Below are 14,704 nucleotides of genomic sequence, written 5' to 3' on the forward strand. Positions count from 1 at the left end.
AATTTTTTTCTAATTCTCTCAAAAACTTGTTATTGGACCTGTGATCTCAGATATATTTCATCTACAGAGTTTCTTTTTTAAGCCGTGTTGACATTTTTAGTAATAGTCTTCTAATTTGTGAACAGTGGCGAGTTCACATTATTTATATCATACTAATTTCATTCAGTAAATGAATTCGATTTTTCATTATGCAAGCCTTTCACCTTTGTGAGTAAGCAGAGGTATGTCTGCTCCCTTTCTGTTACCACTCAAATGAAACGTAATTGTCCATACTTCTAGCTTGTAGACAGCAGTGAGATGGACACTCTTCTATCTCCTACAGACATCTACTCTGCTTTTACTCAGCAGTTGGATCTATAAATATTTAAAATGTACTCTCTGGAAAGGGATCATTGCAATTTCCTTAATGTTCATCTTTCCATTTTGTAATTCTGTTGTTGCTTTTTTTCATTTTTGCTGTCTTTTTCTTAATGTTTGTCCTGTGACATGATTTTACTTCTTTCTCATTTGTTTTGAGTATCTTCTTTAAGTATTTATGGTTGCCATAAGACATGGCTATAGCTGCTTTTTTACTTCTCCTTTAACACGTGGTTTATTTGCTCAGGAAACAACTACAATTGGGTGCTGCATGGTGACATTTAGTCAAGGGCAACCACATATTTAATGGCTCTTCCATGAGATTATAAGGAAGAGGAAACTTTCTATTGTTGAATTATGCTGCAGTCACTGTGATTATCACAGCACAATATCTTTTGTTTGTGATGATGTTGGTGAAAGCCATGCTATTGGTAGCTACTGGACTAACAGCAATATAACATTATAACACATATGATTATGTCTGTAATTTGATAATTATAAAGGTTACATTTTACTGTTTAAAATAGTCTTATTGGAGCACATTTTATTATTTAAAAAATGTTGCTATAAATCACTGTCATGTTATACTAATAGCAGTCTATGAATATCATGTTTTCTGCCTTTCCTCATTGCATCAATTGATTTATGTATACCATATCTGAGAGACTTGTCTAAGTACACTGTATGATGCTTCTGTCCCAATGAATTGACAAATGCCATATTTATCTGATAAATCCCTGAGATTAAGTGACAAAAGATTCTATATGTTTTTAAAAAGATTTTATTTTATTGTTTTTAAAATGTGTGTTTGTGTATGTGTGTGTGTGTGTGCGTGCGCGCGTGCGCGCGCACGCCAAGAGTGCAAATGCTTTGGGTGTTGAGTCAACCAAAGATGAATTTACAGGAGACTCTGAACCACTTTCAGCTCTAGGAACTGAACTCAGATCTTTTGCAAGAGAAGCAGGCTTCATCAACCTCTTAGCCAGCTCTTCAGACAAAAAACTTTATATCTTTGTATAAATTGTGCACTTATTGGCATTTTGTAATTATAGTTATCTTTATCAAAACTTCTGTTTAGAGACCTTTTATTTCAACTTGATGGGTTATCTTTAGAATTTATTATAAGACATTTATTATAGACATGGTGATATTAAACTCCTTCAGGATTTGTATTTATGAAATTCTTTGTCTTTAATTTTTGAAGACTAGTTTTACTGAATACAACATTCTTGTCTGGCAGTTACATCCAATATCTTTTTTAAGGACTAGCAACATTTCTACTGAAAAATCTAATATTCTTTTTTTTTTTTTTTAAATCTAATATTCTTATATCCATTCTTTTTCATGGGATTTCATTTGCTTTCTGCTTTAAAATTCTTTGGTCTTAAAATATTTTGCCAGATTATTTATAATGTTTGAATTTCTTTACATTAATATTTTTGGAAATTTAATACATATGTTAAATAGGCCAGTTCATCAAGAAAAACTAAAAATTATGAGCATTAAACATTGAATTACTTAAATGTGTAAAGTAAATGATAAAATAGATGGTTAGTATGCAGTATGCATAATGTAATACAGTAAATATACAGTTATATAGTCCATAAGGGAACTCTCCTGTGTCAGGAGCCCATCCACCAGCCCTCTTACATTCTGCCTCTCTGGCTGCGGCCTGCCTATACCTTCTGGAAATCATGCTCTGTGTACTGGCTAGAGCCTAGCTCTTGCAATAGTCTCTCCTAAAGCTTCCAGAAATTTTGTTCCAGCAGCTCAGCTCATAGGGACTCCTGCTGTAAGTGCCAGACCTGATCAGGCGTGGAGCAAAAACCTCTTGCCACAAGTAAAATCCCTGGCTTTCCTTGCTTAGGCTGGGCTACTCCACTCCAGAACTTACAGCGTATACTCAGAGAGGAAAATAGGTATATCAATCCTACTCTAATTTGGTCCACTTTGAACATGATTAATGTCTCCAGCGAAAAAGCAAGGAGATTTGAAGAGAAGCAGAAAGAATGAACACTCAATCATCGATCTCCATACGTACTCGTCATGTTGGAGAAACTCGAACACTATGGAAATCTAAGCAAGCATGTTGTCCCTACAGTTACTAAACCTATAAAGGTGGCTTCTAAGGCAAAGCACCTGAAAATTTCCAAAGAATAGTTTTATAAAGCGATTTTAAGTATGGCCAGACAACACACACACACCAAAAAAACATGAATATACTGCAATATACAAAATCAAAGAGTTGAATGAAATTGTGGAGTCAATTCAATATAGAAAAATAGAGTTCAAGAAAGAGAGATATCAAAGAAAAGCCAAACTGAAATGTTATTGAAACAAGAAAAACAAAACCCACCAAACCAAATAAAACCATTTTGGTAACAACCAATGGAACGAATAATGTTGAAAACAAAAATTTAGGCCTGGAAGACCAGGTATATGACTTATATCATTATATCATTCATTAAAGTTAAAGAGAAACTGTTTTAAAAATGAGCAGAATGTGTGGAAAAAAAAGCCCACAGAATCCACAGAAAAAGAAAAAAAATGTCCTGTGACATATTATAGTTAAAACAATATAAACACACAATAAAGAAAGGGACTTGGAAGAAGCAAGAAAAAAAGATCAAGTCCCATATAAAGGCAGGATTATCAAAATAGCAGCTGATTATTTGACAGAAACTTTTAAATGGCTCTGGAGCTATATAGTCCAAGTTCTGAAAGACAATATTTGTCAACCCAGACATTTATACCCAGCTAAACTATCTATTATAACTGAGGAATAAAAACTTTCATGAAAACAGTATATTTTGGGAATTCAGAACTACTAAGCCAGCTTTACAAAAAGGCCTAGAAAGGACAGTGCAATCTGAAGAGAAGGATAAGCACATCCAAGTAGTAACAGTGAATAAGGAAATAATTCCAGAATCAATAGCCACAGAGGTCTAAGAAAACAATAATACAAAACACCAACATAACAGAAATTAATACACGTATTTCAACATTAACTCTTAATAGTAGTGTTCTGGATTATTCAATAAAGAGACATAGACTAGCTGATTGTATTCAAAAACAGGATTTTCCTTTTTGCTGCCTCTAAAAATCATGTCTCACCATCAACCATAGACAGCACTTTAGAGTAAAAGAAGAAAAATGATACTCCTTGCAAATGGAACTAAGAAGAGAGGTGGGCTTGCTTCTTCAGTATCTGAAAAATTAGACTTCAATCCTAAACTAGTCAGAAAAAATAAGGTGAGGTCCTTCAAACTTATTAAAAGAAAAATCTATCTAGAGAATATTACAATTCTAAACATATACTTATGAAATATAAGCTCAAGAATATAATAAAAATAAATACAGCTAGATTTAAAGCACCGGACTAACTCTAACACACTGATTGTATAAAATTTTGATAGACAGATCATATATACAAAACTATACAAAGAGATATTGAAGATAATGACATCAGAAGTCAAATGAACCTAGCTAATGTCTACAGAACATTCTACTCAACCACTATAGAATGTTTTTTTTTTCTCAGAAGCTCATGTGACTTTCTTCAAATTTAACTACATATTAGAATACAAAACAAGACTCAATAATTGTAGAAAAATGTAAATAACAACTGCATTCTTTGTGACCATAGAGAAATAAAGGTACTTGTTAATCACAGAAAAGTTAGAGAATATATCCAAATGCATGAAGAATATTTGAGTCAAGAAAGGAGCCATGAAGAAAACTGAAAATATTCTAGTTTTCCATGAAGTAGTATTATCCTGATGCCAAGATCAGATATATACCACACAATGAAAAAGAACTATAGCCCAATATCCATGGTGAACATAGCTGCAACTATGGTAGAGTATTACAGTAGAGGGAGTATGGGCACAGATTATTAATATTGTGGTACTTGAAAAAGGCACACTCAACTGCCAGGGAATCATCCTAACATGCGAGTTTGTGTAGGAAATTTAAATGGCTTTACCCTATAACTGGGGCAGGAGGCAGTTCCTCTTCATGCCACGTCTGGGTTCCTGTATTTTTGACCCATTTGCTGTTAATCTCATTCATCAGCTTTGTGAGTTTGTTGATGATAGTTATTTTGAACTACTTGTCAGTTAGCTCATAAACTGTCATTTCTTTAGAGTTGGATTTTTAAATGAGTTTGTCACTTTGATTACCATGTATTTTCTTCCTTTCTGTGCTGTGTAGGAATCTATGCATTTGTATGCTTCCACACCTCCCCCTTACAGGCTTGGTTTTGTTTGAAGAAAAACAGGACAAATCAATGGGGTAGGAGCTTGTAGAAACCACCCAGACTTTTTCTCTGCGTGTATCTTGTTTGGGCTTGTGCATATAATTTCTCACTTAAAGGGAATTTGCATTGTATTAATATATTTTAGAAGCTCCTATTCTCCTTCCCCATCTAACATCTGTCTATTTCAATGGACATTCTCTAGAGTTGTCTCAAATGGCCTATTTCTCTTTAATTTTTAGTGGTCCTAGGCTTCCAGAGGGCCATTCTATTAGCAGTAAGCTTTATCTGTAATATGCACTGGGCAAGAAGAAAACTATCTTGTTAGTGAGCCCTACTCTAAAGGCAAGAATTGGATGATTGCTTCCTAGATAGAAGCAGCCATATGCAGATTTCCCCCATACTCAAACTGTAGAGAACCAGCTTCAGTGTGAGGAGTTGCATGTTTTTCTGGTGTCCAGAAAACTCTTTAACATGTTTATGTGTTTCTCTATTATTATAGAACTCTTGATTCCACTTGGAAAAAGCACTCAGAGGCCTACTTCCATTTTGCTGGCGTTGTTTTATATTATTATATTATTCTTAAAGCTCTAAGAATTCCATTGCATGCTCACACAACCTGTTATTTATCCCACATACACAGCAATTTACTTACACCTTCTACCTTTGCTAGACAATGTGAGTTGAGTAGATCATACACCTGGTGGTTACGTCATAAACTCTAATTAATTTGAATATGCAATAATTTAACATTTTCATTTGTCATTCATATTCCTTTTTACATTATTAGTTGTATTTGAAGATATAGCTCTTTGCTTACTCTGTGGAAGAATTCTCAAAAAGACAAATAACTATAAAATGCTGACTCTCTCTGCTTTGAAGTCAATCAGGACAGTCCTAGCATCAAGGACCACTCATGCAGGAAAATGAGAGGATGCTGGTAGGAAGCAGCGGTCCAGGTTACTGATGGAAAAACCCCTTTCTATGGAGTTCTCTGGCTATTGATGCTATTACCCTTCAAATATAAATTCATGGTGACCTTTTAAAGACAAAAATAGTTCTCTGTCCTCTTTTCTGCCTTTCTTCTTTATTCTTTTGTCACACTTTCATGTCAGCTGCTTCTGAACATCTTTTGAGTCTCAAACAAAATCACCAGGCACCATAGCCTACAGCACAGGCTGCTGGGGGAGGCTGAGGTGGCTTTAAGGAATGGGACATTTCCCCAAAGTCTGTGAATGTGTACAGTGTTAGCAACTACAAAATTGGATACATGCAGCATCAGGAGAATTGAAAAGTATATGGCATGGCTTTGGTCTAAAACTAAAAATAATTTAACCCCCTCCCTATAATTTCTGAAAAGAAAATGAACAAAATATATATTGTAAATAACCATTTAAAGTTTGAATGATGACATTGTTTCATAATGAAGTTATTTACTTTTAGATTAATGTGCTTTGCCATAAAAGTATCATCACAACCTATCTTCTATTATCATTATTTTCATTTCTGATTCCATACTGTTTAAAATTTACACTTAAAATTTCCCTGTGACTGTAGAAATGGTTTGCCAATAGAATGGGCTAATACAGTTTTTGAACACTTAAAAGCACATTTCACCATAGTAGAAAATAACAATTTTTTATGAAAATGCCTTTCATTTAAAACAGCAGCAGTGTAAAAATATGTAATGCTGTCTTTGTTAAGTTTATTATTGTTGTGATGAAATACCATGACCTAAGCAACATGGGTAGGGAAGGGTATATTCGGCTTATGCTTCCACATTATTGTTCACCACGGAAGGATGTCAGGACAGGAACCTGGAGACAGGAGCTGATGCAGAGGCCCTGGAAGGGAGCTGCTTACTGGTTTGCTCCCCATGGCTTGCTTAGCCTGCTTCCTCATAGAAGCCAGCACCACCAACTAATGCATGGTACCACCTACAATGGGTTGAGCCTCCTCATATCAATCACCAATTAAGAAAATATCCTACAGACTTGCCCACAGCCCATTCCTACAGAGGTATTTTCTTAATTGAGGCTTCTTATTCTTAGATAACTCTAGCCTGTGTCAGTTTGACACAAAACCAGCCAGAACAAATACCAATTTTTTTATTTTGAATTTAAAATTTAAGTAGAGAAAAATTGTAGTTATAAAAGCCCAACAGACACATGTTTCCCAAATGCTTAAAAGTAGATAAACCTATTAATATTTTGTTTATCTAGGCTATGATTAGTACTGATTTAAAATATATTTTGATCAATTGAAAATATATTAATATTAAGAATAGAATTTTCTTAGGTAACAAAAGAACTCAGAAATATATTTACTGCTATGTCAGCAATATTTATTTTGAATGATAGAATTCATGGTAATTGTAATTTCTATATGTTTTTGCTTTACAGTACTCTTTCTCCACAGTGAATTTTTTATCACTTTCTAAAAAAATGCATACATGTAAGTATAAACACATACACACACACACATACACTTCCAACACTGCATCATAGACAACCAGTGCTGAACTTCAATCCCAAAGGATAATTTATTTCATTGAACAATTACTTACTGGGTCCTTGTGGTACAGTGTGTGGGTGATTCTGCACTGGATAAAGAAGATAAAATGTTATTTGATTTGTGCATCATGTAAATTTGTCAGAATGGAAGGCAATAATACATTTAGTGAGGAAGTAAAGCCATATTGGAAAAAATAAAGCATTGAAAAGGTCTGAACAGAGAGTAGTTACAGCAAGGTATTCTCCAGGGGTAGTGGTCATTGAGGGCACTTCACTGGTATTCAGGGACTTAATTATGTAGCACTCTGTGTGTGGGAGGAGAAGGAGGGAGGGGTCGGGGTAGAGAGAAAGGGAGGGATGGAGGGAGAAGGGAGTTCATGTCTATGTTTATAGAGAGAGACAGCAGTGTGGCTAATTTAGACTGGGCAAGAGAGAGTGGAAAAAGATGATTCACAGAAGTAGCCAGAACCCAGATTCTCACAGATATGGAATACCATTTTTAGGTTTTGAGAGATAAGTGGAAACAATGTACTGTGGAAAATAGCCTGTCTGTGCAAGAATAGATGCAGATAGCACTGCTAGGAGGCGGCAGCTATTATAAGGAATGGAAGTAGCCTATCTAGGCAGCAACAGTGGGGGAAAAAAAAAGACAAGTAATGAGCAATGAGGTAAGGGTGGATGCTTTTAGTAAAGGATAATCATGGCTTAAAGATCCTGAGTACCTCCTTAGCTTAAAACACTTAAAATTAGATTGCAGTTTTGATATCCCAAGGCTTATTGGTCTCTCTGGGATGCTACTTACAAGCACACAGTGTCCTTGGAGCCAGAAGGGGGAATTCCACCTATTTGATGTGTACATATTTGCACACCTGAAATCATTCCTTTTATGTTTTTCTTGCAAGCAGTTTTGGGGATTGAGTCCAGGGCTTTGTATACGCTAGGGAAGTGTTCTGCTACTGAATTGCATTTACTAGCCTAGGACTAGTCTTTCAAGATATTTTGAAACAGAAATTTATATTTCACATGTCCCCTTCCACGTGTTGTCTATAAATCATTATCAGCATCAACAATCATCTGAGATAGCTGTAAATGGCAACATGAACCGGAGTCATTGTTTCTTTGTAGCGAATTTGCCTTTAGTGAAATGACATTATTATTATAAAGGTTTGCATTTCACTGCGAACAGATTATCGACAGCATATGACGCTCTATTGCAGTAGCCAGGCACACACTCTTATCGTCACTGAAGTATTTCAGTGAGGCAGATCCTGATAATAAGGTCACAACTTACCAAAAATTAAGATTTTCAGTTGGGACTTTAAAAGATGGCACCTAATTATCCAATTCATTGTTCTGAATGATGTCTTTTTTTGGCAAACACAGGTGAGTCATAAAGTAACAAATGAACTTCGAAGGCCAACGGCAACATCACTTCTTCAATGTAAGACATAAAAAAAAAAATTGTCACTTACATCTCACAAATATCTTTAAGGTAATTGCTATTTTGGATACAGGTTGTGGTGATAAATGATACTCTTCCTTTCCAGAAGAAAGAAGTACACTTGAGTGGCTATTTACAAAACAGCAAGTAAAGTGACTTGCATGGTAGTTTGCATTTTCTATGAGGAAAAAAAAATTACTGAGAGCTTGGCTGGCTTTTTTTAGTGTCTGCTTTTTGCTCCAATGGTGATTAGCATAGGAAATGATGTACGTAATCTTCATTCAGATTGTGTGTACATATGGTTCAGAACTAGAGACTGATAATCTGGAATGCAAATCAAAGCAAGTGATTTGGCCTCTGCAAAGTAATCTGCATAAAGTCAAAGGAATAGCAAGTCTGTAAAGTAGCTCATTTTTTTTCAATCTTCTATATGTCTATTTATAATGGAATTGCTATACATTTCAGATTTTCTGGTGCTTAAGCCACAATAATGAAAGTTTTATTTACTTTTTTATTTAATAACCCCTTCAAAGTAGAGAATAGTAAAATATAGGGTTTTTATAATAATTTCTTGAAATTATAAGAATATTACATCATTACCCTGTCCCTTTCCTCCCTATAAACTCTCCCATTAACCTCACTACTTGCTCTCTCTCAAGCCCATGTCCTCTTCTCCTCTTCTCATTAGTTGTTGTCATGTGTGTATATTTGTCCTGATCACTTCCAGTTCTTCAATTGACTGAATTTGGTATGAGAGTCACCATTGCAATGGCAGTATTTTTCATGATCTTCTCAGCTTTACTTACCACCTAGATCCAGCACGTAGCATGTGGCTTGTACTTGCCTGTTAGATCACGATAAACGTGTGCATGCCTGTATACTGTATGAACTGTACTCACACATTTCCTGTTAGCTGTGACAAACGGAAGGCTTTCTAAATCTCAGCTTTCTATCGTCTATGTTCCACTTGGTTCTGTGAAATAACTCCTAATAGAGATTAACCCCAGTCAATACTGTTCACTTAGCTTAAGTAAATAGAAAACCAACAGGCGATATGCCTCTTCATGTGTACAAACATAAATCTCACAATGAAGACTACATATCCTAAAGGCACTGTCAGACGAGATTCCTGCTGTTGTTTCTAGAGATGCACAATATTTTGTATTCCTGATGAAATGATTTTTTATATGTTTCCATCAACAGTCTTAGATTGCTGCAAAAGAGTTTCTTTCTGAATTCTTCAGACAAAAATAATCTGGAATGCCACAAAGCAGAGCCTTCCCCAGAAAATGATGTGAAGATCAAGAAAAGCTATCATAAAAAGAATGTAGACTATGCTGCAGAAAACATATTTTCATTAAAAAGAAAGAAAGAAAGAAAGAAAGCCTTTTCAGGAAGTATGGATTCCCTGTGATCCCATTAATTCATTTATTTCTCTACAGTACTTTAATTACCTAAAGTCTCTGATTTGTAAATATACTTGTTTTAATTAAAGTTAATACTCAAGACTTTAATCTGAAACACATTTTCACAGAAAAGCAAATGCTAAAGTTAAGTTTAAAAAGGAATATAGAGAAAACAGCTCTGAAGCATTTTTAAGTGAGATTAAATGAATTCTGGACCCACCTTCACTAGGCCATATGCACAAACAAATTTCTTCACTTGTGTAGTCTTCCTTTTGTGTCTCAATGACAAAGCACACAAAAGAACAATAGGTAAGTTTTTACCTTGATGTGTCATAAAATAAGTCACTGGTAAATAAAGAACTAATGAAGTTATGTCTGAATGAAGATGAGAAAGGGGCTGCTCAGACAGCGCAGTGTGCTGTGGCACTTCCCACCAAGCCAGGAGATCTCAGTTCCATCACTGACACCCACAGTGCAAGGAAAGAACTGACTGCTGTAAGCAGCTGTCTGACCTCTACATAAACACCATGACGCTTGCACGGGGCCAGGTGCACACAGGCACATGGGCAGAGGCATGCACTGAGGTGATTAAATTTAAAAATAAGAAAAAAACCGAAAATAGGCAAATATATTAAAGGATGACAATACTAAAATGAGTCAATTTGAAGATTTTTGACTTGAATATGTAAATGCACTCATGGTGATGGTCACAGCCAAATGCCGCTCATCAGTTAAGAATGATGGCGCATGTATTCTCGGAAGATCCGTTTCTTACTTTACAACATATATGACTACGAGTTAACAGGGCATCTATGTGAATAAACAGAGTGAATTGAATGAACTTTTTCCTTGGCATATATAAACATTCTTTTAAAAATCCACTTATAGAATCCAATTACCTTTGAATTGCATATCATTTTTTGTTTACCTATATCTCATTTGTATAGATAATGAAGAGTTTGCATTTGATCAGTACGATTGTGGCTTGAGTATGTGAAATTATTTTTAAATGCTATCATTATCACTAGAAATGGAATTGGATGCACCCTTTTTTTGGTTTGCTGTGATGGCCAGGTTTTAATGTTCTGACTGATTCACAAGCTATTATGTAACTTCAGCATTCCTACATTGTCAGAGGCAGTCTCCAAAATTATCTATAAAGAGCAGTGTACTAAATACAAACACTTTGAGCTCATAGGTTTTCATCCATGTTTTATTATATTATTCAAATTCCTTTAGCTAAGTTATATATATATGTGCGTGCACGTGTGCGTGTGCGTGTGTGTGTGTGTTTAAGCTGCCTTCTTTTATCTTACTTTTGAAGAAGAATATTGCTGATTGGACTATGGGTTTATAAATTTCTTTATAGCAATATCAGCTAATTGATCAACTAAAGTTTTTTTTTTTTTTTAAATACACAGGGCTTTATTTCCATTCTTGGGGCAGGGCAGCGAGATAGTGGGCTCTCACAGACAGGAGGAGGGCCTCCTCTCTACTTGCCTTCCATGAGTGGGTTCCGCAGCACCATGATCACTGAGTCCCCACGCAGGAACATCTTGGAGATGTAGCGGTCCTTGTTGACAGGCTTGGACTTTTTCTTGCCCTTGCCGCTCTTGGGGACCTCAGTCCACATATCTTTCCCGTTCTCCAGCACCATGTCGCAATGCCCGTCAAAGGCCTTCACCCGGCCCAGGAGCTTCTTGTTGTTGCGACAGTTAATGAGCACTTGCGTGTTGTTCTTGACCGACTGTGTGAGCACCGACAGGGGACCTGTGTTGAATTCCTCCTCCTCCCGCTTCTGCAGCTCCTCTGGGGTCATCTCGCTCTTGGGTTTGTTGAGGAGACTCATGGTGAAGATTTCACTTGCAGATCACTCCCCCAACTAAAGGTTTTTGTTGAACTCACCCAATATTTTTCAGCTTAGATATGGTTCACAGATCACTATTGCCCAAAGCAAAGTATGATTGCAGCTTTCTATTATAGTCGATATTGTTTTTTTTTTATAACTTTGTGAGATTTCATGTTTATTATATAATACAAACCAATAAAAGAATGACTTGTGTATACTCCATGAAGCAAAACGAGTCAGTTGTGTTTTCTGGTATTCATGTTTCCTTCCTTTTCTCAAGCAAACAAACAAACAAACAAAGAAGTAATAGCCAAAGATGGGAAATGTAACTCAACTTTTGCAGTCACTTTTCCTAGTCATTGTTTCTAAACTGAAAGTATTAAAAGAAAAAAAAGCTGTCTTAGAGGTTCACAGGAACTCACAGGAACCGAAGCAGCAAGAACAGGGCTTGTACCGGTCTGTAGCACGTCCTGAGTACATGTCATAGGTTTCAGTTCAGTAACTTTATGGGATTATTGAGTGTGTGAACTAGTGGGTCTCTGACTCTTGTGCCTTTTCTTGGCTCATTCCCTTCTGTTGGTTTGGTTTGTCAGCTTTGATGTGATGGTTTTTGTTTTCTTATCAAAGTTTATTTTGTTATTTTTTGATGCTATCCCTTAGAAGCCTGATCATTTCTAATGAGAGAAATCAAGGGATTGGCTTCTGATGGGAGATAAAAGGGGGAGGAACTGGGAGGAAGGAAGGAAAACTGTAATCAAGATATATTGCATGGGAAATGAATGTTTTTAATAAAAAAGAAAATGAAAATTAAAATAAAAAGTTTGCTCAGTAACAGGATTTCTTTCTTTTGTGAAAGGATTGGAAATTCTCCATATTTTGCAGTGCTTGGACTTTGTGATAGTTTCTTCCACCATCTTCTCTTAACGAATGGCTGTATTAGGCCAGTTTTCATTACTATCATAAAACACACAAGAAAAGAAAATTGTAGAAAGTAGAGAGGTTTATTTAGGTTATAATTATGAACTCTTATAGCATGGCTTTGCCAAAAGCTCGGCTGTGGTGAATGTCTCATGGAAGATGACACTAAAGGTCAGAAGCTCAGGTGAGAGTAAGATGTCCCTTTGCTACAAAAATAATCAGAGTTGATTCAAGTGAAGCTCAGACTTTTATAAAAAGTAATATTTTCAGGCATCTCCATTAGCATTAACTTAATCTCTTTTAAGGACATCTTCCCAGTAAACTGAAGCCCAGTAGATGATTCATTCCAAAGGCTCACCACCTCTAACATCTACAAAGAAAGAACTAAACTCCCAAAACAAAGACAGTGGAGACTATTAACTCACATGATATTTTCCGAGAAACAGATAACCTGTGGGCTTTGGCGTGTTACTATATATCCCAGGCTTCCCATAGAAGTTCCGTAAGGGGCAGGTCCTCTGAAGTGTATATAGTAATGAGTCAGCCACAAATATTAAAACCTCACAGAGGAAAACAAAATCAGCACTTTAGTGCAAACAGAGAACTATGCTCTTTATCCAGGAAAGCTTTAAAATATTTGTTGAGGGAGGAAACTGTCTCTAGACTTCCTCTGTGTTTCATCATCCCTGTGTGTTGCTTTGCTTGGCCCAGAATGCAAATCTCTGCTCAGCTGTAACGTTAACCCAGCTTATTAGAATAGAAAGCTCTCCTACTATAAGTGCCCTGCTGGGAACTGTGAATGAGAAGGAGCAGCAGCACCACTGAGGGACTCACATCCTTCTCAGAAGAGAAGAACTTCCAATGAGAATATGGCCCAAGATTTTGTAAGACTTCTTTCTTCACGAATATAGAACTTACAACATTACCTTTTCTAGAAAGAGGAAGATTTTTTTCCCTTTCTAACATGTTTAACAATCATATTTTGGATCTATGGATAACATATTGCATATTGTCTTATTAAGCTAATTTATTTTCATTTATGTAACATGGTCATTAAGATATTGATATAACTGCTAACATCTAACTTATACTTTTTATAGCCATAAAGATTTAGAAACACACACATAAACTTTGAAATAACTCAATTTTTACTTTACATATTAAATAGAAACAGATAATTTAAATCAACCTTGGTTTATCACATAGGTAAGTTGATCTAATGATTCGATTTCACAAATTCAATTTCATATTTTGTAATGCAGCATCTGACTGTGTATTTTCTCTGATATCATGAAAGACTTCTTGCTCAGAGAGCTGTCACTTCTATTGTCATGTTGAAAGTTATAGAAATGGTTTCCTTATGCTCTTAGATCTGTGCACACTCAGATTATGATTCAAAAAGTAAGATGTATTTGTATATATTTTCCAACTTCTTGATAAACCATCCAATTTGGTTTGCTTTTTAGGAATTTTCACATATTTCTGCAAAGACGTTTTAGGATGATAGTGGCACGGTTAGATTAAGTGGCCCTCCAGCTACAGTAACACAAGGTAAGTGCCTCCGCCTCCTCTGTGAAAACATCCCAAATCCTGGAACTAAGTAGAAAACCCAGGGAGCCACTCATCAATGAGACCTTTGACTTTGGAGCGGACACAGCAGTAAAGCAGGGCAGCAGCGAGCAAAGGATTCTGTCGTGACAGAACCACCATCTGTACACTCGTCACTCTCACAAGCCTGTGGATCCCAGGCATTTTTACTCAACAGACCACATTTCCCTCACTATTTTCTCAAATTTTTTTCTTGATTAAGTAATTGATGATAATTGTCAGTAACATTGATTACACTTGTCAGAAATGCTTCATCCTTGTTTTCCAATTAAAGTCGTATAAGTGATTTCAATGTAAGGAAATACACTAAACTTGAAATCAGTAAATATTGAAATTTAGTATGTATCAAATAATATG

The 14,704-nt window shown here is 35.8% G+C and overlaps 1 protein-coding gene across 1 annotated transcript; it reads right to left on the minus strand.

Annotated features, from left to right (window-relative positions):
• Nucleotides 1-11,464: 11,464 nt before the first annotated feature.
• Nucleotides 11,465-11,840, minus strand: LOC127198921 (small nuclear ribonucleoprotein Sm D2-like). The gene has a single exon (XM_051156838.1). It carries the CDS (start codon nucleotides 11,819-11,821, stop codon nucleotides 11,465-11,467), a length of 357 nt encoding a protein of 118 aa, XP_051012795.1. The 5' UTR covers nucleotides 11,822-11,840.
• Nucleotides 11,841-14,704: the final 2,864 nt, after the last annotated feature.

The sequence above is a fragment of the Acomys russatus genome, chromosome 15 (assembly GCF_903995435.1).
Source record: "Acomys russatus chromosome 15, mAcoRus1.1, whole genome shotgun sequence".
Taxonomy (NCBI): Eukaryota; Metazoa; Chordata; class Mammalia; order Rodentia; family Muridae; genus Acomys; species Acomys russatus.

Coding starts and splice junctions, on each gene's coding strand:
- LOC127198921 (XM_051156838.1), bottom strand. CDS start 11,821: ATGAGTCTCCTCAACAAACCCAAGAGCGAGATGACCCCAGAGGAGCTG.